The 23620-nt window shown below is 38.9% G+C and overlaps 3 protein-coding genes across 5 annotated transcripts; all 3 read right to left on the bottom strand.

Annotated features, from left to right (window-relative positions):
• Positions 1-53: 53 nt before the first annotated feature.
• LOC131787111 (uncharacterized) lies at positions 54-4390 on the bottom strand. 2 transcript variants are annotated; one of them, XM_059104202.2, is made up of 3 exons: positions 4316-4390; positions 3542-3664; positions 54-3111 (listed from the first exon to the last, which is right to left on the bottom strand). In XM_059104202.2, exons 2-3 carry the CDS (start codon positions 3600-3602, stop codon positions 971-973), a joined length of 2202 nt encoding a protein of 733 aa, XP_058960185.2. In that variant the 5' UTR covers positions 3603-3664; positions 4316-4390; the 3' UTR covers positions 54-970. The 2 variants fall into 2 exon arrangements, with proteins under 2 accessions (XP_058960185.2, XP_066029484.1); XM_066173387.1 differs by lacking the exon at positions 4316-4390 and having other exon boundaries at positions 3542-3723.
• A 3435-nt stretch (positions 4391-7825) lies between these two features.
• LOC131787038 (uncharacterized protein MAL13P1.304-like) lies at positions 7826-14120 on the bottom strand. The gene is made up of 3 exons (XM_059104109.2): positions 14013-14120; positions 13502-13572; positions 7826-13169 (listed from the first exon to the last, which is right to left on the bottom strand). The coding sequence occupies exons 1-3, from the start codon at positions 14105-14107 to the stop codon at positions 8545-8547; spliced, it is 4791 nt and encodes a 1596-aa protein (XP_058960092.2). The 5' UTR covers positions 14108-14120; the 3' UTR covers positions 7826-8544.
• A 1455-nt stretch (positions 14121-15575) lies between these two features.
• Positions 15576-22456, bottom strand: LOC131787086 (uncharacterized). 2 transcript variants are annotated; one of them, XM_059104158.2, is made up of 4 exons: positions 22357-22456; positions 18391-18472; positions 18007-18076; positions 15576-17916 (listed from the first exon to the last, which is right to left on the bottom strand). In XM_059104158.2, exons 3-4 carry the CDS (start codon positions 18062-18064, stop codon positions 16064-16066), a joined length of 1911 nt encoding a protein of 636 aa, XP_058960141.1. In that variant the 5' UTR covers positions 18065-18076; positions 18391-18472; positions 22357-22456; the 3' UTR covers positions 15576-16063. The 2 variants fall into 2 exon arrangements, with proteins under 2 accessions (XP_058960141.1, XP_066029876.1); XM_066173779.1 differs by lacking the exon at positions 22357-22456 and having other exon boundaries at positions 16084-16337; positions 16528-17916; positions 18391-18531.
• Positions 22457-23620: the final 1164 nt, after the last annotated feature.

Genomic DNA, 23620 nt, shown 5'->3' with positions numbered 1-23620 from the left:
TCCGATTATTGATGAGCATCTAAAGCTGAGATTTTCAACGGCCAAAACATACATAAAGTTGTTTCTAGTTGAAATGTTTCATTCAATTTAATTATGAGTAAAAAATATTTTTTTTATTTAGGGTCATAAACCTAACACTAAACCATAAGACTTTTTCAAAGTGCTCTAATGGTGAGATTCACTCGGACAAAAAGGTCTATTTGATGCTTGGTTTGGCAGTAATTTTGGCCTCTCTAAAATTTGTCCTATTGTTTTCGTTGTTGGTGTATATGCATGCTCTCTTAGTTATTTCCTTTGCTCAGTCAAACTTGTTATTGAAGTACTTATTTTAATCTTTATTTCCCTCCTGCCTCGATTGACTTCGCTATTTCTCGGGAAGGGCAGTCATATATGTATTTTAATTGCGAAGGTGAATAGATTTTTGTTGTGGTGGTTATTGTTGTTGTTTTGAATTACGAGAAATACATAATGCATTATTTATGCTGTTTGGACATCTGCATTGTGATTTTAATTAGATCTAATATGACATTAAGTCATAACATGATCCGGCCTATTTTAGAGTGAAAAGCAGTACTTTTAATTGTTCTGTTATCTTATTAAAAATCATGTTTTGACTCATCTCGTGCCCTTGGACCAGACTTCTGATCAATTCAAGAATTACTTCCTTCTCTTTGGCTTACAGATAACGTGATTAAATTTCTTGTAAAGTCAAACCTATGCAAGGACATGTTCTAATCGCCAGTTGACTGGAAATTTTCTGATCCGAGTAATGCATTCTTTAAACTTTAGTGCATGTTAGTTTCATTCTTCCCTGCCTTAAAAAGCAATATAGGGTCGTCGACAATGTTTTAATCTATGAATATATGAATCCTTTACATTATTCTGTTTGTAGAAAAAGGCGCGCAAAAAGCGCCCTCTGTTGCCTGGAAACATTCCTCTAGTCGACAAAGAGTGCATATCGATAGGGTTTTCATAATTTTCCTGGGAGTTTTCGTTTCCTGTGAATATGTTTACTGCGCCTTGTCTTGTCGTTTTCCCTGGTATTATGATCACCCGAGCTGACTCCACTTTCACCGAATGTATAATTGAAGTTCTTTTCGCTGCGCATGTTTCCTGTCTGAGACGATGTTGTGTCAATACCGCTCGAGTCTGTAACTGACGCATGTTCTGGAATCAGTTGGATTATTTTATCGCGAACACCTAACATGGTGTCCTCCATGCCTTTTGCCTCAAAACTATCTTGATTGTGGTCGTGATAGAACTTTTTTTCGGCTTCTTCGTCGCTGTCCTTAAAATCACCATAATCTTCCGTGTTGTAGGAGTCATCTAATCCATCTTGTCCTGTATTTTCACGAATGGTACCTTCTTCATCAAATGGTCCATCGCCCCCGCCTTTAACAGTTCCAATCGTATGACCTTTCACCAACGCATCGTACATCAGATCCTGTTGAGCCGCTACCTTCTCTTCAAGATGCGCTGCTTCATCAAACTTTTCCTGAGACTCTGATGGCTGTTTCTTCTTATCTTCGCCGCCAAGAGATGGGCTACTTGCAGTATTTATTGGAGACTGGCTTATAGGGGATTGTAAAGGACTAGCAACCGTGGGCTGGCCAGAGATCCTCGACTCTTTTGCATCGTTTTCTAGGCCTGTGTTCAATGGGTATTTTGAACTTTTATTCAACATCTCATGAATCTTGTTAAAGAAGTCAGTTTCTGCTCTATAAAGCTCTTGTCTCGCTAACATGGCTTTCACCAACTTTTGAGCCGTACCAAAGGCTTTCCTTGCATCAAGGCGTTCTTTTGGCAAATTAACAGGTTGAATGTTTTGTTGTTGTTTTTGTTGTTGTTTTTGCTCCTGTGCTGCGTTAGCGAAGGAGAGCTGATGTTCTTGCTGTTGCTCTTTCGGTGTGTTTAACTTCTGTCCTGTAGTTGATATTAATGTGCCTTGTTTGTTAGTAACTGGTTGTTGAGTTTGGGATTCACTGGCCAACCTTACATTTGAGTTTGATTTGACAGGTGTGCTGCTCGAATCTCCCTTAATGTTCTTTAAAGCGCTCAGATGGGCAGCTTTGAGTATGTTAGTTATAAATGAAGTGTAGTTTTCCAAAAGAGTTGGAGTTCCGCTAAGTTGATTTTTATTGCTCGGGTTGACTTTGGAATTCGAGTAAGAGTCTCCTGGCGATGACGAAGGTTTTTGAGTCAATCTGCTTTGTTGTTGATTTCTCATTTTCTGAAATGGGATATCACTGATGAGGACGTGGCCAGCTCCATCGTTTGTTAAATTCGTCTGCTTAAGTTCCTCAAGAAGGAGTTGTCTGAGTATCTTTAATTGCGCGTCATCATGTTTTGACTGGTTAACTTTAGGTTTGGTTTCGGGGAATTTAGGGCTGATGACCCGGTGATTTGCTTCTTGATCAACAGGTTTTGTTTTATTTCGTTCCATTTTCTCAGCTTCTCTGACAGCCATTTCCAGCAAAGCCACAGCATTTGTCAATTTCGTGTTATTAAGGTGCCCTACATCTGCAGAGGTGAGTGGGTCTTGCCCAACGCTATCCCAAACAATTTGCTTCGCTCTTGCGAAAGCGGCTCTGGTCACATCCGGGTTGAATGGCTTTCCATGCTCAACAATGCTCCTCAATTCCGGAAATAATGGAAAAGAATCCGTCACCATGACTTCTTCGTCACCTTTTAGAGTAATGTTACCTCGTGTGTCGACTTTTTTAAGCTTTTGTTTATGATCGTGCAATTTTGAAGTTTTTTCCAGCTGTTCATTGACTCTTTCAAGCAATCGCACTCTGTCCTGTATTGTATTCTCAGCATTAAGTATCTGAGTTGACTTATTTTTGTGGTTTTCATTTTGCTGATTAGACAGTTTGTTTATCCCCTCAGCTAATCTCAAAACGGACTTCAGGCCATCAAATTGTCCGTGTCGATGTCGGTGATGGCGGCGGCGACTTGGTGGAACTTCTGGCCTCATTACCACCCTGATAACGTTTGGAACCCTTCTTACAGAAGATGCATGATTCGAAGTTTTTCCGCCAGATTCCATCTCACGCATAGCGTCTGCCAGGAAGTTTCTTTTCCTATCACTTTGTTTGGTCTTAGCATGGCCTTGAAAAAAATAACAAAGTTCAATCAACTATGCTTTCACTGCTATAATCCGAAGCACTGATGTCATTGTTCTCAACCAAAACCAATAGGGAAAATAACGTATTCATAGGCGATAGACGAATTTCGCTTGGACTTCCTTTGACTTAATTTTTTTCTCTGCATACATGATTGTATGGCCGTAGTTATGGAGAAGTTTTTTTTTATTTTTGCCTTTAAATAGGACAATTACGAGAACACATAAAACAGCAGACTTAGATATGATTCAGTGAACCAGTTCGAGTTGCGAAAAACAAGCATTTATTTTACCAGTGACTAATTATACAAATTAAGGATAAACAGCCTGTTTCGTTTCGCAATTTATAGTTATTGAATTAAGGCCTTATATATAAATCCTACGCTTTGATCAAATAATAAACACTTCGACCCTTACCTGAATGGGAAGCACAAATTTGTGGTAGAAAAATCACAAGAATGAGTGACAATGTTTCCATGTCGGTGTTTACTCTTATACCCTTTGGTTACATTTGTGTGTGTTGTCTATCAAAGGTTAAGACTGCACAAGACAAAACAGAAAACGTATTTTAAGACAATTACTCAAGAAAGAAGTTTTGGCGTTAATCAATGTCAAGAGAAACGGTAAAAATGACTTTGACCTGAAAATAACCTCGACATTCGAAGCCATCCATGTATAGAATTGGCAGGTGTTTGACACAAGAATCGCTCCACTGTAAACTTTAACCTGTTCCATTCTCCTCTATTGGATTGTCTGAATTCATTTTCATTGCGATAAAACAAAATTTCTTCCTTTCAAGGGTCCTGGGCTAGGTGCGTCAAGAAAATATGGCTTTATCTCGCTTTTTTAAAATTAAGATACAGTTATTTGTCTCTGCAGACGTCGACTACGATATTATGATCTCTCTCTAGAGTATTTTTTAAAAATATTTCTCTTGTGTCTTTGGATGTCGCGAAACAATACAGTGGAATTTATTACTAAAGAAAAATCAGAGCTATTGATATCTTCTTGCTAAAAGTCACATCATCCCAAAATTATATAATTAACTAGCAAAGCATTCTCTTGCTTCATTTATTTAAAACAAATAAAACAGAAAGCCGATCGGTGTGTCGTGCTCTGCCTGTAATTTACCGTTATCACCAACCAGTAAGTGAAAGAGAAATTTAGGTCACTAGCTTGCACTGTCCTTACCCGAGGTGGCGACATTCGCCGGCTCATCAGTAAATCCTTTTTTCGCCCGTTATGTTGGCCATGTTTGATCTCAGTCAGACACAATGAGATGATGTAATGTGGGCCTCGGTTTAACGAAAGGTCACCATGCCCGAATTACCAACCGCTGTAGGCTTCCATAGTCATGAACTGAGGCTTCTTTGCAAATGTCCTATGTAGCTTTACCTGCAGTTTTGTAAATTAACAGTATTTAGCACCTAATAAGCATTTCGTACATTATTAGAGAGAAGGACGGGGGGTAGCAACACTATGCTATCTTATGGTTCTAAACAGAACAGAAATATTGCGGAGGAAAACTTAAAACGGAGCAGAGAAAAACTTTAAAACGAAGCGGTTGTTCATAAGCAGTTACTCGGTCTCTAGGCAAATAAAGCAATTGGATTGGACAATATAAGCGCAAAGCTTTTGAAGTGTATACGTAGCGCCCAGTCAATTACTTATTCCATCACGAAGTTTATAAATCTGTCCATACGCACAAGGAAGTTTCCGGGGATATGGAAGTGCTCTAAAGTGACATCTTTATTCAAATCAGGAGACCGAACAAATACAACAAATTATTGCCCGATTTCAATTCTAACCACTCTCAGTAAGATCTAAGAAAGGGTAATCCACACCCAGCTGTACGAATACCTTGATTCAAATAATTTACTTTCAAACAAGCAGTTTTGGTTTTTTTCTAAACGTTCAACCGCTACTGTATTGTCTGGCTTTGCCGATGAAGTCTTATTAAGTATGAAAAAAGAGAAGATTCATGGTGCTGTATTTCTGCTTACAAAGGCGTTCGATACAGTTGATCATGGGATCTTGATGTCCAAATTGTCATCAGTTGGAGTCTCCCCCGGTCTTTGGAGTGGTTTTCTTCGTATCTGAGTAATCGGAATCAGCAAACCTCCTGTAATAGTGAATTATTCGAAGCCCTTCCCGTTACTTTCGGGGTTCCATAAGGAAGCATCTTGGGACCCTTATTTTTCCTTGTGTATGTCAACGAGCTACCTGCTGCTATTCAACACTCTGAGATATCATTGTACGCTGACGATACGGTTCTTTACCGCTTCGCAAAAGAACCCCGCGAGCTGGAGAGCAAGTTCAACGCAAATCTCTACAACGTAGCGTTGTGGATAAAAGCGAATAGACTTACTTTCAACCTTTCTAAAACCAAATCCATGTGGATCGGAAGAAATAGAAAATTGTTTAATATTTCCTCATTGTCTCTGTCTATTTTTGAATGTGGGTTAGATCGCGGAATTAGGTTTAAATATTGAGGGGTTTTGTTGGCCTCAGACCTCACATAGTCAGATCATGTAGAGTATGTAATTACTAAAGTTAATCAACGGCTCGGTCTTTTACACAGGATCAAACATCTCTTAACCTTAAACGCTCGCAACCTATTCTTTAACAGTCTCATTTTACCAGTTTTTGATTACGCTAATTTAGTTTGGGATGGCAAAAGCAATGTGTCTCTTATGAATCACCTGCAGATTCTGCAGAACAAGGCCGTGAAAATTTTCCTAAACATGCCACTTCAATCGTCAGCTACTGATGCCTTTGTAACTTTAAAGTGGCTCAACTAAGAACAACGTAGATTTCATCATTGCTGTTTATATGTTTAAACACGTATTAATGGCCTTATGGATCACTCAGTGGAGCTACTAGCAAACAGAGACGTTCATAATTATAACACAAGAAATAGAGACATGCTTAGACTACCCCTTGCAACCAAAAACTAGGATAAACAGAGAGCGTGTTATCACTCTCTGAAGAATTGGAACAGCCCAGATGAAGCCATTAGAAATACACCTGACATTGTGAATTTTTAGCGAAGCATTTTTAGTAGCTTTTCTACTTAATTCTTCTTGTGTTTCAATTGCAGATTTTTATCTACTCTTGATATAGTTTTTGTATATATTTTTATTTCTAGATATCTTTCATTTTACTGTATATAGTCTAATTTATTACTTTTCATCTATAAATAGAAATATGCAGAAATAATGTGATGAAAGTTTCGTAATAAAAGATTATGATTAGTACAACGAAAATGGTTTCGCTCATGAGTTAAATTGTTCAGTAACCATTTAACCGCGTACGTGTGTATGTTTGTTTGTTTTTTGTGCCCTGCAATTAGTTTTACAAAGCTCTTACCTTTGCAGCTGACTGAAACAACTTCACACAGTGTACTCTTCGACGTACAAATTCAAAAACGAAGAACGACCTTGTAGATTGATTTGATAGCCTTGTACCTTCTTGGCAAGATTAACTGTTGTTCACATCGGGAGATGAAATTCCGGCAATTAAGTTTTGGAATATTTCGGAAGTAACGTTAACCCAAGTAAATAACTGCTAACGTAACGAGAATCCAGAAAGGGCTAGAATAATATCTTGCTCACTTGAGCGCCCTTCGTAGAGTGTTAGGATCACTATTCGTTTTGGATTTTATCACTTACGGGCAAGCTTTCGATTCCAAAACAACCAAACGGTGTAACCCTGAAAAATTAAGGAAATAACTCCCTAAATCTCTTAAGGACCGGAGAAAGTGGACGGCGAGCCACCTAGAGGGCACTTATCGATCCCCTGTAGTTTGTGCCAGAATCCACCAGTTTCCTCACAAAGCCCCTTAAGGCGAAGAATTGTCATTATCGACAATTCCCCGATGGTACTCGGACTTTAGTCGAACGCTGCTTCTAAGCACACCATTGGAATTACAAAGATCATTTCCGTTACACGCGGACATATTGGTTGCCTCATATTCAAGCTTTGGTAGTGTAATTCTGATCTGAATAGAACCTTCGCACAAGTAGCTAGCTTATTAAAGTTGATTCATGAAACAAGCATCCCCCATACGTTTGGTAAACATTTTTGCGACCATGGAAATTTGCACAATAGGTATTTATCCTGGTATTTTAAGTGTAAGTGATGCATTATGCACTTCCTTGACTTGGTCAAGGATATACTTTATTGGGAAACTGCGTTTATAAATGGTTCTGGACTAATGAGGCTCACAATTCATTAGATTGAACTCAAGATTTAAAAATAGGTGCGAATGTCTTCCATAAATGACATGCAAACAGTGTAACGATATGGTAGATATGTATGGTAGATGACATGATAGACATGGTGGATGCGATAAGCATTATAAAATTCAATACATTGCCTGGTGCCGATGATTCAGAAAATTCTTCGTGCGACTTTGGATTATGACGTACTGCTGATCATGACGTACACTCGTAACTTTTCTTAGAGTCGTTTCTAAGGAGATTTTTTTTTTCGTGTGTTACCAAGTCCCGTAATGGCAAATTTCCTTTGTACGCCCTCCGCCAATCAAAATAAGAAAAGAGGGGAAAGAAGGAAGGAAAGCAGTGTGCGATATAATTGACACATTGTATAAGTATTGATCTAACAGGACTGAGTAGTGTTCAGTTCGGTCTGTAACCATACGAGTCATAAAAAAAATTTGACCGCCGCGAAGTGGGAGTGTAATTTGTTAATTACGAGTATAATTATAGACAGAATTATACGACACAAAGTCCTGTCAACAATTAATTTCAGCACACACAATGGATATTGTATAATACATACATACGCGTTCACTGTCCAACTACACTGTTCAATTACAAGCATGACGCGCACACTGTCCTACTAGTGCGCGAATCGGGCTGGTGACAACCAATCACGTTCGAAACTTTCGTTATAGTTTTGACTACGCACTCAAGTAACCTAGAGTTCTTTAATAGTTCTAGCGGTAAGGGTATTGAACATCATAGCATGGATTTCGTAAATATTTGTTTGCTGTTGGTAACAGCCTCGTCAATTTAGTTATTGCATCTATGCTAAAAATCTGTAAATAGTTGATGAGATAATAAGATATGTTTTCTTTTTTTAAGGGGGGAAATCACTCATCTTTGATGTTAAAACTGACTACGTGGTTTCATAAGTCAATATGATTCACATCGGTGCGTGCAAGATAAATTTATGTGAGTCTTGCATGTCAAAAAGGTCTCGCTCAAATATATAACCAGCGTGACAACAAATAGTAAGGTAACCCTGAAGTTAATTCCCTCAAAAGATGCCTAAGGAAAATGGCTTAACAAATAAATCATCTGATATCATTAGTAAACTTGAAAGAAACTCCAGTGGACTTATTGTTCTATGCTGTGCCGTACACAATAAAACAACAATGCATTAAGCATATATTTTCACCACTCTGTGTCCATCAACCTACAAGGACAACTAGAAAGAACCTTTCCTAAGTACTCCCATTCGCCTTTCAGTGGTGGCGATGGCCCCCCGATGATTGGTCTGCACAAGTCTCTATCGCCTCTTATTGTCTTGTGCACCACAGCTGTTCTTTTCGAGCCCTTCTCTTCTTTTTGGGATTGAGGGACTGTCATACGTGAATGCAAAGGCCGCCAAGGACCTGATCGACTGAAAATAGTTGGCAAGCGAAAATGAGCCAAATTTTGCTCCCTGACAGGCATACTGAATGGTGGGAAAGTGTGGTGACGAGAATGAAAAGGTGGATGAGCCATTAACCAGGTTCCTCTCCTGTGACCATGTCGAGACCATGGAACCCAATGTTTTGCTTTCTTTACTTCTACTCCCTTCATCGTCGTCATCGTCATCGTCGTCATCTGGCTAAAATGGCTAAAGCCACGTGGAATGAAGATATTGTGCTGGTAATCCCAGAAGCCTTCATCGCTGTCTTTATGGGCCATTACCACAAAAGGGTGTGGATGGCGGTTGTATCCCCAGAAGTGGCGCCTGTTGGGAATTCCAAGATGATGGCGAAATCCGAGATGATGAGATAAACCAAATCCATGAAAGAAACCGAATGGTTGAATTTTTTGGTGGTAATGACGATTATTTTTCCATGAAGTTTGTCTCACAAAACCTGGGTGAGAGGTAAACGTCTCGTCTGTGTCCATCAAGGAGGAATGTTCAGGAGGTTCCTCTTGAGAATAAGCTTCTTCAGTATCCATCAGAGTACTGCTCGGCATTGTCATATCTTTTAGCACATCCTCGATATCTTTGCTTTCTGTTTTCATTTCCTTGTTAATAGTTGTTTTTACTTGATCGTTTAAGACATTCATCGCCTGATCCAGCTGCAAACCGGGGCTACCCGCCGCTTTTAAGTTTCCAGAATAATCAATACCTTGAAAGGCTGGAAGAAAATTAGCAAGATCATGCTTTTTTTGACATGTCAACATGGTTCTTCCAGCCTTCTCATTTTTTGTATCAGCATGACAATCTAGCTTTTGTTTTCCTTGCTCATTTGCACCTAAAATTTCCTTTGAGTATCCCTCTTTGGCTGAGCCAATTGGTATTACCTTTCCACCGACTGAAAGAGATCCGTCAATTCGTTGCATTGGATTTAATACGATATTCAAGGTAGGTACGTCTTGGGCTTGCTCTGCCGCAAACTGATCCCCTCCTAATAGGAATCCTCCGGCAGAATCTTCCGCAAGCTTCTCTTGCACCTTTTGTTGTGCTTCTTGTAGGTCTGGACGGGAAACCTCTTCCATTTGAAGGTCACCAATATTACTAGTTAGGTCCTGTCCAACCTTAAAAAAATGATGACCATTATGCGTGGATTCCTCTCGGTTATTGGAAGTAAAATTATCTTTTTCATCCATTAGGACATGGGCATCAGTGGTTTGTTTCGGAAGCTCATTCTCTTCTTTCTGAGATGTACTTAATGCACTATCAGCTGAGGAGTGTTTTAGATGTTCTTCTATCTCTTCAGATATTTTTAAGGCAGGTGCAATGTCTTCTTGAAGAAGTGACAAGGGCGCTATCTGTTTGTTAGCACGTGTTCCGTTCCCTTTGTTTTCATCAACGGAGGTTTTATTCACGGCGTGAATGGCTGAATGACTGATGTTAAGACGTTCCCGATCATTGGTAGGTAAAAAGTCATTTTCTCGTAAAAACTGAGATGGGCTAGTTTGTGGTATTAACAAAGTGTTTTCATCAGGCATGGAGGCCTGAGTTGCAGTTGGGCCTGAAATGATGACTGTGACATGACCATTTGCGTTTGTGATCTTTTTACCTGCATCATTTACTATAACATGATATGTCTCCGGTTCCTGAGAGTTCGTACTTATCTTCTTTATTATAGCAGACGGCTGTTGTTTGATTGCTTTTTCTGAATCAGCCGTCACATTTGGTAGTTTAGGGGAATCCCTCATCTTAGACTGGACAGTAGTCATACTTTGCTCTGAAAGTTGGATACCTCCACCAGGCGCAGCGGAATTTGTTTCGCCCAAATGACCCGTGGAATCTGTTAGATTTTGGAGGATGGTTATATTTCCTTCATTTACACTCTTTTGATCGGAATTGATCAGCCTGGACGTGTTATTAATTGCAGAAGTGCTGTTTTCATTGATCTGTTGTGCGAATTCGGGTTCTGTGTGTTCACGATTAGTTCTATTCTCTTTTATCGGGGCCCCGTGATCAATGAACTCGTTGTTGCTTTGCATATCCGATACTGAGTTTGAGCTTACTTGAGTTTTTGTTTCATTCGATTTATCGACCATACTTTGGTATACTGCTTTTCCAGTACCATCCTGAATAAACTCATTCGCTGTGGCTTTTTGACTATCTGAGGCTTCCCATTGTTTTTCAACAGGCTCTGTGTACATTGAGTCCAAATTGTAAGTGTCCGCCTGACTATCTTGGTTGGACTCCATAGATGTCAGAGCACTCTGTAAGGCCCTATAGCCTTTGGTTGCGCTAGGTGCCTTCTTGTCTTTGGCTGAACTAAGAAAGTTTGAAATATAATTATTGACACTAAATGCATTGTTTTCTGTTGCTGTGTTGTGGCGAGGAAAACCGTTTGCATCAGCCGAACTCTGACCACCAAACCATAGAAAATGGTTCCCAAGATTGATAACCTGCCGTGCAGTTGCCTTACGTTGCTTTTTATTTCTTCTTGACGCGGGGTTTCCTCTAAGATAATCTGCGTTTGAACCCAATCTGTTGGTACCTTGATGCTTGGTTAGACGGTGCCAAAAATAACTCCGCTTGTGTCTGTGGTCCTTATCTCTTTTTGCTCCTTTTAGTCTACCCTGGGAGCTCTTCTTCGAGAAAACTTCTTGATCAGTATCAAAAAGAGCCCGGTTTGCACTAAAAATGATCGAAGAGACTGAAGAAGAATTCAGTGCTTTCGCTAAACTTTCGTCTTGTTGAACTTCCGTCTGTCTTTGTCTCCCCTGTAAGTTATTGAGCCTTCGGGTTAATAAAGCTTCGTTTGAGTAAGGTTCCAAGATATTTTCCGAGAAAGTTCGATCAGCTGATGATTCCTCTCGAAATGTTTGATCATTGACCTCGCTTCCCAAGTTAACTTTGTCGAATAATAGTTTCGCCTTGGAAGCTAGGATATCTGAATTGAACTTTTGCAGAAGCTTGTTAGATTTCTCTGTTCGTACTAGCTCTTCCAGCAAGACCTTATTAAGAGTGTCATTCAAAAAGTTGCTGTTGCTTGAGTTACTTTCTATGTCTTTTGGTAAATATTCAGACGAATTCAGTGTATCATCTGGCTCAATGTGAATATGATTACTCTGATCAGAGCTCTTTAATGGTATCGTGCTGGGAATCTGAAAGTCGAAGGACTGTCCTTTTCTTAAGCTTGAGATATTCACTTCAAGTGAAGGTGCTTTTGGATATAACGCAAGCTCTTCATTGTTTTGTGACTGATTTGATTTTTGCGATGAACCGACTGGCTCCATGCCGCTAAGACTTGGTGGTCGACTATTTTGCTCCTCCATGGGTGTCGCATTACCTGAGGTGTTATTTTCCTTAGATCCGAGTTCAGAGAGATGTAGTACTGTTTCTGAAACCGAGACGTTTTGTATCTTTCCTTTAACTTTTTGAGGTCCAGTTAAATTTGTCGTTGTATTGTCTAATGCTTTAGTCTGATTCGCCCCAGAGTCTTTTCGCAGCACTGTTTTGATGAAAGTTGTGTCATTATGTATACTTGTTTTAATTTTTTGAGCTGTGGATGACGGTGGTGAGGAACTACTTGCCGTTTTATTTTGTTTGAAGTCTGGATCCGCTTGTTGCAGTATGCTTTCGGGAATTACTATAAGCGGTGATTTTATTTTATAAACCCCAACTGTGTCTTTACCCGTCTTTTCCAACTTTGATGAAGACGTATTCACCTTCATGGAAATTGGCTCCGCATCCGCTTTATCTGGTTTTAAATTTTTGAACAGATTTGCATTATCTTGATTCCTGTTACTCTTATTCAAGTTCTTCGTCTGGGTCAAGGCATTTGACATATTTCCTCCTGAATTGATAAGTATAATCTTAACGGGACGGTTGACATACTGTGACTGATTTTTAGATGAGATTATTCTTAATGTGCTTGCCACAGTTGAAACATTTTGTTTGATTTCCTTATCATGGCTATTCGTTTTGTTTTCAGCTACTTTTCTCATTTCGTCTAGTGCCCACTTCGCACTATCCTCGTCTTCAGAAATTCCCAAAATTCCATAATCAGCAGTCTGGTGTGTTGCTTGAGAAGATGTGGTAGTACTTGATGCGTTTCTGGAATGCTCATTGTTTCGTGTATTGTTTTCCTTTTTGTTTGTCGTGTTCTCCTCCACCAAACTACTCGTGGTAACGACCGAGAGCTTTCTCGCTTTCTGCTCAAAAGGGAGCCATCTTTTTGTTAATCCTCTTTTATCGTGGGTATGCCCTCCTACATAGGGATGGATCTTCCTTCCTTGTTTCGGTTTCTCACTTTTTTTTAAGGCAGTGGAGACATCTCTTCTTTGCAATTCATTGTTAGCAGACGAAAAGGAAGGTATCGGTTGCTTGTCATCTGAAGGTTTTTTAAAAAAAGATAACTTTAAATTTTTAGTGGTCCCTGAGTTACCAAACTTTTATGATAAACCATTGTGCGGAATGCAAAAAATTGAAGTTGCATAATTCGAGGTCAATTGTTGCATGATCGACTATGCGTGTTGATGTGAATTTCTTTTGGAGTAAACTTGACTTAAAAGGATTGCAACAGGCTATTTTGACGAGGACTGCTTGACATTGAATGAAGTCCTTTAAACTCATAGAGGTGTTACAATTCTGATATACGTTTAATCATTTTACCGACAGTTCATTCAAAAAATGAGACTAATGATAGACAATACATAAATTTACCTGCTGAGGCCAACAGGAATCCCTTCAGGAAAACAAAAACAAACAGGCTCACCGCAAGCCTTTGTCTCACTCTTGAGAGAAAAAAATAAAGTCAGACAGATAAGCAACAGACTCCAGACTACAAATAACTATGAAAGATATGGATTCTATAGGAGATGGTTGGACTCGGCTTTGGATCACAGTAATTCAAAATTCGTCTGCCACCTGCTTTAAGAACAGCGTCAAACATGTGTCACATTGTTCCGTCAGACCTTGCTATAATTGGCTCACAGAGAAAAACTAAACTACGGGAAACTGTGTGATCTTGTTGTGTCTTCACCGCGATTGCTGTTTAATTATTATCACATTTGGGCAATCATGAAAAAAACCATAAGGCTTTCATTGTTACCCCATCTTACAGTAAACGATGTTCTAAGTACCCGAAAATGTCAGAATCCTGACCTAAAAACTTGGAGTAACTGAAGAGTATTTCTAGTCATTACTTTTAAAAGGCGTTCTCTTCTTATCTTACCTCATTTTGATGCCATGAATGGGCTCAATTGTTTGTCTAAAGGAACGAATCTTTCTCGAGATTCTCAGTCCTAGTTTTTGCGATGTGAAATGCATTCTATTTCCATGATCTAAACATGTAAAGGGAATGAAGTGATAAATATTTATTTCTTTTGAGGATCAGTGATTTTTCCCTGCAATACATGATCTTACTGGCTGGTGTTTTGCTATTAACTATCCAGTTTGAAGAGGTTCGACCCGGGAGACTGCATGTGTTTTGAACAGGCAAGAAAGGGCACTGACTTTAATCCGACGCCTTCGATTCCAGAAAAAACTATGGATATTCCCTTAGTTTAGGACTGCATTTGCAGTTATAATTTATTGGTTGAATAGTAAACAACGATATTAGCTCTTCAGAGCGATTATCGACCAAGATAAATAAAGGAAAAAGGCAAGCCATTTAATTGAATGCCCAGACACAATGGTCGAATATCGTAGGGAGTGGGATGTGTGAATGAAAAGAAAACTGCAATGTTAAAAATAGTAAAATTAACACAATTAAGTCTTTTTTATCCTGGCGAATATGACAGGTACCAGCCGATGACTAACTACGTGTTTTAGATTGTCATCGCTCTTGCCATCCGGACAAAGAGGATATAAACTTAAACAAAAGTCAGACCTTAAAGTGGCTCAATAGTGATCATATCTCCATTTGCCAAATGATAAAAATGACCTTCAAATATAGCATTTCTCCGAGATAGGAAGAAAATACAGGTAGCAACTAGCATTGTTTGTCAACCTTATGATACCCAAGAATGAACCATGCCTCAGAGGCATTGCAGCAATAGAGACAGTGGCTGTTGCCTTTTAATGTGTTTTAAAGTGTGAAGCTTAAAGGTATGTGCTATCCTCAAAAAAGGATGGAGAAAAATTTTATTTCTCATTGATCACGAAAGACTACAAGCGCAAGTTCCAGTTTCCTAAACTACCTTGCAGTCTTGAACCCCTTCCAGAGCGCCATAATGCTTTTGTTTGTAACTGGCCCACGAAGAAACAGTAATGCCCTCTCCTCAAGGCAAGTCCGAACTGCCCTGTCCAGAGCCCACCCCTTTGAAAATAAGAGGAAAAGATTCCCTATAACACAACATCACCTTACTGAGAGGTCATCCCTGAAAAATTTCACTAGATCAAGTTTTGTAGTTAAATGTTGAAAATGAATAACAAGGAAAAGCAACGATCTTTGTTAGGCTGCAAAGTTATTTTGCTGAACCCTTACAAATAACTTATTCTTGAAAGTTTCCGAAAGGAAATCCTCATGAAAAGAAATTTTTTAACATAAGTATGATCATTAAGGGATATCTTTTTGTCTATTAAGTGGAAAAGGGGCACGTCATAACTCTTTTGTACACTATAGAAAAGTATTCTTGATGTGATTAAGGAAGGTCATCATAAATGAAAATGATGATGATCATGAGGCAATCCTTTACAACTCACATTTTCCAATTTTGCGCAAGGTCAAGGAAAATGTTCTTTTGTTTTATTCAATCATATATTAATATTCGCAAATACAGACAATAACCACAGATATACTTTTTATCTTTATTTTTTCAATCCATAACTGATAGAAAATAGCAAGATAACTGACAGTTGCCCATATGATACAATATTATTTTTCCTATTTGTTTTTGGCTAATGTGGTTTGCCGATATTTTCATTACGTATTGTTCAATTTCTTCAAGGTTTGTATAACATGTATACACCTCCTTACTGATCAGTTCATGAATGATGTCTGCCCGCTTTTTGAAAGATTTTGACAGTACTTGTTTACGTGCCGTGCTATCAATTTACAGTCAGACCTATACCACCCGTAATACTCCTAGGCTCTCAAATAACCTGACCCTCGTCGACTAAACTCTTATTTTTAGCAGAGACTCTAGCTTGGTTTCCTGCTCACTGTTAGATTCTCTTATTTTGAAAAAAAGCAAGCTCCAAATGAAGGTTCATGATCGAATGCTTTTACCAGCTGAACAGTCATGCACCAGAGGAAATTAATTAGCGGAGTGGATGCCGCTTTTATCCCCTGCTCTTCTTGATATTAGGTTTATTGTTTTGTGACATTTGCGCTTTCTTTGATGAGGGAACCAAATTTTTCCCTCCTTTTAAAACTTTTCCTCTTCTAAATGCAAGGGATCGATCATTATTTAAATCGTTAAAGTTTATGGAATCTTCGTCCTTAGATAAGATAGAGGGCATACCCATTGAGCCAACCGGTAGCTGTAACCCATGTTCAAGATTTGAATCGAGTTCAAGTCGAGCAACCCTTGACATGGAAGAACTTTCTGGTGACCTAAAAGTAGATTGAAGCTTCAACATACGATCTAAATCTGGGTTTGTTTGCATTGGAAGATTTCCTCCTCTCGCCTGATTGTCGCTTATTTCTTCCATTACCAAATTATTACCCACTGATTGACGCAATGGTAAATGCCTTTCATTGGCTTCATTCCGTTCTACAAAATCATCTCCCTGACTAGAAATACCTTGCTCTTCCCTTTCATTTTCCATATACATACGCTGAGTGGGGTTTGAAGTGCGTTGTAGCACTGAAGACGATATTGGAGTGTCGAATCCACCGGCTCTTTGAAGGAGAGAACCTTCTCTCTGAGGAGCTTCCAACACAGAACTCTGAAATTCAGAACTTCTTGATGTTGGAGGGCCCAGTGGCCTGATCATCGAGGGAAATGTCAAGTGGTTTCCAACCATAGGAGATCTTCCTATAGGAGAACGACCTCCTAGGAAAGATGCACCTTTCAAAGGAGAATTACCAATTGGTTGATTGGACATCGGTGCAAGAGCACCATTGTCCAACATTTGGGCATGAATAGGTTGCTCCGACGCCAAAGGTGTTCTCATGTTGCCTTGTAGCTGTAAGCTGGGCTCTGGAAGAAGTGAAGAGCTCTGAAGACCGTTGTTAAGTTGCGAGAAGCTATTTCTATCGGCCAAGTCTGAAAATGCTTCATTGCCTTCCGTCTCTTCCCGGTTGTTGGCAAGAAGAAACTCTTGCATCATCTCGTTTAAAACAGAATTCCTGTCGGAACTTCCAATAGCCTGGCCAAGTATTTGATGAATCAGCTTCGAGCTGCCTTGGGTTGGCATTGGGCCAAATCCATTAAGTCCTTCACCATTCAATGCCTCGTTGAGGCTACCAAAATTACCAGGCGTTCCATGGCCATACAGCTTTGCCTTTAACGACTTCAGCAAGGGAACCATTTTCAAACCATGATGTTGCTTCCTACGTATATTCAGAAGTGGATCATTATCCCAGTTGTCGGATAAGCCATTCTGAATACCTCCTCCAAAAAATGACTCGCTAGGACTGTTCGTGTCATCTAGAAATGGCATTTGATTGTATGATCCTCGACTCAGCTTACTCAGAAGTACTCTCTTTAACCACGGTATCATTCTCGTTGGCCATATCATTGCCTTCTTAGAATGGTGCTTGTTTTTACAAGCCTCACTTTCATTTGAAACATTAAAAAGCGCACATAGAAGCTGGCGAAATTTAGCTTTTTGTTTCTTTTTATCTTGGCTACTGTCATAATAATGGGTTTTTTGTTCTTTAGGCTTAGAGCTGGTGTCATTAATCTCATTTCCAGTTTTATTTTCCTTCTTTCCGACAACTTTTTTTATAACTAGCAAATGATTATTGTATCCTTGCTTAGTTTCCTCCTCTCCCGTGAGGCTCTTGGTTGTTGACAATTTCCTGCCCTCAGATTTTCCCTCTTTTGTGGAGTTAATCACATGTGACATGTTGAGTCTCCCCCCATCTCTGTTTGCATCAGAACTTTCCTGCAAAAGTACACTCCCATTGTTGTCCCGAAAAAAACTAACGAGCTTGTCTCCCTTTTCTTTCTTATCCTTATGAAGTCCTGCAAAGTAACAGTGATTAACTTGCATTAATGTACGTTTAAGTATTATCATTACTTGCAAGATAGCACAGACAAACAGCAGAATATTACCATTTGAAAGCTCACAATAAACCCCAATCAAAACGACCGCTGTCAAAATCACCCTCATCGTAATAGTTGACTGCAAAAATAAAATGAAATGCAAATTAGCAATTGTTGTTTTGTTTATTAACAGAAGTAGTTAAAGGAGCTCTACAATATATCTCGTTGATACGTTCGGTCAATCAGGAAAAGTTTACCGTTATATTTGTCCAAAAAGGTGATTAAGATTATAAAGTTTCGTTTAAATAGCAAAGGAAACCTACTATTTCATTAAATGTTACGGATAAGTTCAATGGAGAAGTCGTGAATTTTCTAACGAAAAATGCATTACGCCGGGCTCTTTCTTAAAAAATTTTCTACGATCTACCGAAAATGTCATCCGGGAGATATTACCTTAATTTCGATCCAGGGAATAGTGAAACACCCTACTACATGTTATCCACTTCCCTCACATCAGAGATCCTTCCGAGAAATTCTAAACAGCGTCAAAAGGACAAATCATGATGATTATAACTATCTTAATGTCTATTGTCGTGAAATAATGATGGTTTTTCCCTCTCAACCAAAATGATGTAAGATATACTGCATTACTTATGCATGAATTAGGCTCAGTTCCTTATCTACCACTGGTTTTACTTCACGAGGTTAGAAACTGTCATTTCCACTTTTCAGTGTTGCTAAATATTTGTCTGATATTTGTTTTCTTTCTGTATCCAGAGTATCATCGATTAAAGCAGACCATTCTGGTGAAATCTCTTCCTTTGAGCTCGAGTTTTACTCAAAAGAAACTTACTAGACGGTAAAACAGAGCATTCAGCGTTAAAATTATCATCTTTCTCGAGAGACCAACATCTATGAGAATATGTTAAGAAAAAAGATTTTCCCTCATTGGCGCTTCTAAGTAATAAGTTTGGCTCAAGTTGGTATCAACTCAAGCAAAACATTGAAATTGCATACTAGACGCTTCGATGAGCAACCTGCTTCATCGGTTTCTGTAATAAAGATGAAGCGAAGCGAAAACACGAAAGGAGAATGAGCTTTCTTCCTTTTTCCTTATTCGTATGGTAGATATACAGTAACATATTGATTTGTCTGAAATTTAATCAAAAATTGTTTAGTTAAAATTTAGTCAACTAGAGGGGTTGTTTAGACTAGTTTTATCCCCACCTGTATTGCCAGAGTTCGCTCAGGTCTCTGTAGCAAGAGGCTACGTTGAAGGAATGTTTCTGTTCATTATCGTCGTTAGGCCGTTGCCTCGCAGCAATGCATTGTCTTTCCCTGACGGTTTCCTTAAATCACTTATACCGCTAGGGAAGAGGTGCATTTGAAGGAAGAAACCTTTTTTCCCCAGAACGCGACATTATTTAATCCTAACGTTACTAATTGTTAACTTAAGTCACATCTTACAACCTTATTTTTCCTTTTCGTTTGTGGGCAGGGTGTGTGGTTATGTCAAAGATGATGGCTTAAATTGTAACAGTGCAACCAAAACTAAAGAATTCGGCTGTTGACCGAAACTTTGACTATATCATATGCATAGAGACACAATACTGTAGCAGCGCAATAGTTGGCGGGTGGGGCTCAACCGTCAACCCTCGCGGTTCTACACGTCTTTCTTTTTCTTCTCCCTCTCTGCCTTCTTCTATTGTGCTCCGCCGTAAAACGAACATCTGATCGTAGGATATGCCAGAGCTAACCGGCCAGGTTTTTTGAGGTTTTCCATTTCTCGTTCTTACCTCTACAATCCTAACCAACAATCCTAAATGCTTCTGTGTAGTGAGTGACAGCTGGAATCAAGGAACAATCATGATATATGATAGCCGTTAGAGCTAGGTTTTTGCCGATCTGCTCCCAGGTGAGAAGCCTGATAACTCGTAAATGAGAAAACTATGCCTCTTTACAATTTAGTACTCAAACCAAATTCAAAGAAACACAACCCTCCACATCTAACTGTACTTTGATAGAATGGTTTCCCGTAATTCTATAATTTAATAAGAGTAAACGAATTTCAGAGCTACTTATAACATGAGTTTCGTTTAGCTTGGTAAGTTATCTTTATTAAGGTCCAAATGAATCCTAAAAGAAGTACTAAGGTGGCAAAGAACCAGAAAATGTTTGGTCTGGGGACCCGCAATATAGTTATCTTCCATTCGACTTAAGTACATCAGATTTCAAACGTCACCGAAACTGTTATTATAAATATCATATTTGCTTGTATTATAGTATCAGTTATTCGGATTATTAACTCTATTTCCTAGAGTTGGTATAATTAATGTGACAAAACTCTTAATTATTCCATTGATGTTTTCTCTTAAGATGGTGCATTCCCACCCGTGTCCTGTGATGGATTGTTCGTTTCTGTGAAAATCGCTTATGAAAAAGCTTATGCTTTACACGGGAGTACTTTTTGTGCTTTCCATGCGGAGAATCATCTTCAACATGAACCATTTTAGAAAGTTCATGGATAGTTTTCATCAGTTTTTTTACTTTTTCCTGAAGTATTGACGAGCTTTTGGACGATGGAACTGATTCCTTTTTAGAATAGCTGTTTTCTGACTTCATTAATTTCAACATTGCTTTGATAGCGACTTCAACGCTTTTCCTAGCCAGAGGATCCTTCACTTTATTGAAAACAGCACCCAGAACTCTAGAAGCCTCAAGGTAATTAGCGGCGTCACTTTCACTGGCACTTGTAGTTATACCTTTATGTTCTTCAGTTTCTGTAGTAGTGACAGGCACTGTTGCTGAGTTAGAACCAGTAAGACTCCCGGACTCGTTTTCCTTTACCACATTTAAGACTCGGTTACTTCCTTTGACAGTTCCAGGTATTTCCTGATTTAATAGACTGGAGATGGAAAACGTAGGTAACGTTGATATTGTTGCTTTGTCAGTATGTACTTCAAACATTTGTTCAGACGGAGGGTTTGCCTCGGAAACCTCTAAAGTTGGGTGATAATCAGAAATACTCGGTATGTTCGCAGTTTTTCCAAGTTCACCTATAGGTTCCATTTTAACACGATGAAACTCGGACGTAGATCCCGTTTGAAGGTGGTTTATGTCTGGTGAAAGAGTTTTAGTTGTCTTTTGGGAGATTTCTTGAGGACTGTTACCCGAATCAATTCTGATGCTTTCAGTTTCATTAGACTTTTCACCCCCATTTTCAATACCTTTGATAATATTCTCGATGTTTTTCGTGTCGACATCAAGTAAAGAAGTGTCATCTTTGTCATTCTTCGGGGAATCTACAAGTGATAACTGAGTCCCTTTAGTATCAGAGAAGGTTAGTGGGAACGAGAGATTAGTTTCGAAGTTTTCAGTTGTTTTGGCCTCCTTATTTACATCTTTTCCAGAACTAAGTTTGTTGTGGTCAGACGGATGGCCGTGTTCCTTCAGAGTGTTCTCGATTTTTCCTACCGTCGACGAATCCAGTTTCAACGTCTTACGCTGTGAGCTGTTCATTTTATCAATTTCGTATATGTCTTTTAATTTATCAACCAATAAAGAGAGTAGCAATTTTGTGACAACATCAGACTTATTATCTTTCTTTTCCTTTTGCTTTTGGCGTGATGTCTCGATCGGAGATGCGGGGTCTGGTGTATATTCTCGAGCTCACTGTTCGGTGGTTCATTAAAATCCATACTTTCATTTGGCGGGAGGGGTAGGCCAAGGCCTGATTTTCCAGATTGTGTTTTGCCAACTTTTCTTCAAGCAAGGGACTGTTAAATCCACTCAATTCAGAGTTTCCAGTCATTTGAGGCGACAATCCATTGTCTTCCGCAGGACTATTAGCAGTTGTTAATCCTCCCACCGATGCAAGGCTTTTAAGATTTCCAAACATCAGATCTGAAAGGACTTCTTTTGTTAATCCATTGGGTCCAGTCAATGGGTTTCCCGCTATATTTCTAAAATAGCTTGGCTCAACTCCTAATGGACGGCTAACACCATTTTCAGACGCTCCTTTCTCTATCTGTGCAGCATACCTAGAAAGCGCTATCGGTAGGCCTTTGCCTACTTGTGTAATGGAAGGAGACTGTGGCATACCACGAAGCTGTTGTGTAAGTTCGTTCAAATGTGCAATTTGATTCTCAATCTGCTGTGAAGGTATCTCAGAACTTGTCTCCGGAATCCCATGGAAGGCCAGAACTGAGGGGTCAGTAGCTGATATGGTGCCGGCAAACGGACTGATCTGATGGATCCTTGGTGGAAGAATGAACTGTCGAGCCACTGCTGTTGTTGAATTATCATTTTTACCTTAAACCAAGACATGACTTGATTCATTTAGATAATAGAGCAAACATTTTGCAGTTGTGCGAAAATTTTAACATACAGGTTCTGGGTTTTTAGGTTTTTAGAAGGTACCTGTTGTGATGGAGGCTCCAGCAAAAAAGTATAATAACGCAGTTAGGAGGAAGCCAAATTTGTAGCCTGTCATCGTTCATTTAAAGTATCATCGTAGTATTCGTGAGCTGTTAGGAAAGAAGAGAAATGAGGATGTCGCGAAGAGATGATCATGCTATTGATATAAATTGTTTCAAAACTGTTTTGTGATTGTAATTTAACATAATCTTCGGCCAATTAATCTAACTGTGCATAGTTTATGTCTGTTCAGCAATGGGGCCAAGTTAATTCTCAGCAGGTGTTTCTTTAAGGACCACTTTAAAGGTAATTTTTCAAGATCGATCGAGCAAACAAGCAAAAGTGGTTGAGGATCGGTCATATTGCTGCTCAGTGGTCGAAAATTACTCAACCAAATCAGAGATACTTCGGATCCCTCTGCTTCGCTGTATCATATCAAGAACTCCTCGTAAACTAAGTCTGCATTGCTATCTATGTTAACACTTTATTCAGTGACTTAGCATTGATTTAATCCAAGTTAATATTGTTTTTTTCTAATCAGTAAGAAGATCTAACAAAACCACTGGTAGGATTATGTGTTAAATAATGTTAATGGTGATTTCTTACCTTTTCCCACAGTTACGCCTGGACAACCGTTTTAAGCTTAAGTAAAATTATCTTCCTTTCGACATTTCAACCGTTTTAAACGTCAGCGAAACTGAAAAAGAAGACTCGCTTGCCATTCAAGATGTTAGCGAAATGACTTCATTCTCCATTTGGAAAACTTCCCTCGTTCGCAATGTCAAACTAAATATTTAATAAGCTACATATCTCTGTCACCAAAAAGAACAAAGAAAACCTATTATACCATATGACATCTTTAAAAAGACTTTAACAAGGGTAAGTGTTAACATACAACGGTGGAATGGTGCTGTGGGAAATAACCAACAATACATTACAGGTATATCATAATATAAAGGAAGGGGTCAATTTTGCCCTTAAGTATTTCATAATTTTAAAGGAAACTGTGGTGGATTAGAAAACGTGTTGGGAATTATTTTTTTAAGTGATCTTTGACGGCTGAAAAAATTATGAACAGCAAAAAATTGACGGCTTCCAACGTTGTTATGACCTTTTCGATGGGATGCATCATCTCCTTATTCAATCGAAAATTTCCTCCATCGCAGTTTGTCTTACAATTTCACTTCAAAGAGAGATTACCACTATAAAGAGAGATAAGATAAAACCGTCCAAATCTGAAAACTATACAAGAATTTTCCTTTCATAG

This window comes from Pocillopora verrucosa, chromosome 10, assembly GCF_036669915.1.
Source record: "Pocillopora verrucosa isolate sample1 chromosome 10, ASM3666991v2, whole genome shotgun sequence".
NCBI lineage: Eukaryota > Metazoa > Cnidaria > Anthozoa > Scleractinia > Pocilloporidae > Pocillopora > Pocillopora verrucosa.
This window is presented reverse-complemented; position numbering and strand designations above follow the sequence as displayed.

What these genes read in the sequence shown, in the direction of transcription:
- LOC131787111 (XM_059104202.2), bottom strand. Translation starts at nt 3,602, where the DNA reads ATGGAAACATTGTCACTCATTCTTGTGATTTTTCTACCACAAATTTGT. An exon ending in AATTTGTGCTTCCCATTCAG is followed by an intron (nt 3,112 to 3,541) that starts GTAAGGGTCGAA and finishes ATTTTTTTCAAG; the next exon opens with GCCATGCTAAGACCAAACAA.
- LOC131787038 (XM_059104109.2), bottom strand. Translation starts at nt 14,107, where the DNA reads ATGCATTTCACATCGCAAAAACTAGGACTGAGAATCTCGAGAAAGATT. An exon ending in ATTCATGGCATCAAAATGAG is followed by an intron (nt 13,573 to 14,012) that starts GTAAGATAAGAA and finishes TTTTCTCTCAAG; the next exon opens with AGTGAGACAAAGGCTTGCGG. An exon ending in ATTCCTGTTGGCCTCAGCAG is followed by an intron (nt 13,170 to 13,501) that starts GTAAATTTATGT and finishes AAAAACCTTCAG; the next exon opens with ATGACAAGCAACCGATACCT.
- LOC131787086 (XM_059104158.2), bottom strand. Translation starts at nt 18,064, where the DNA reads ATGAGGGTGATTTTGACAGCGGTCGTTTTGATTGGGGTTTATTGTGAG. An exon ending in TTATTGTGAGCTTTCAAATG is followed by an intron (nt 17,917 to 18,006) that starts GTAATATTCTGC and finishes GTTACTTTGCAG; the next exon opens with GACTTCATAAGGATAAGAAA.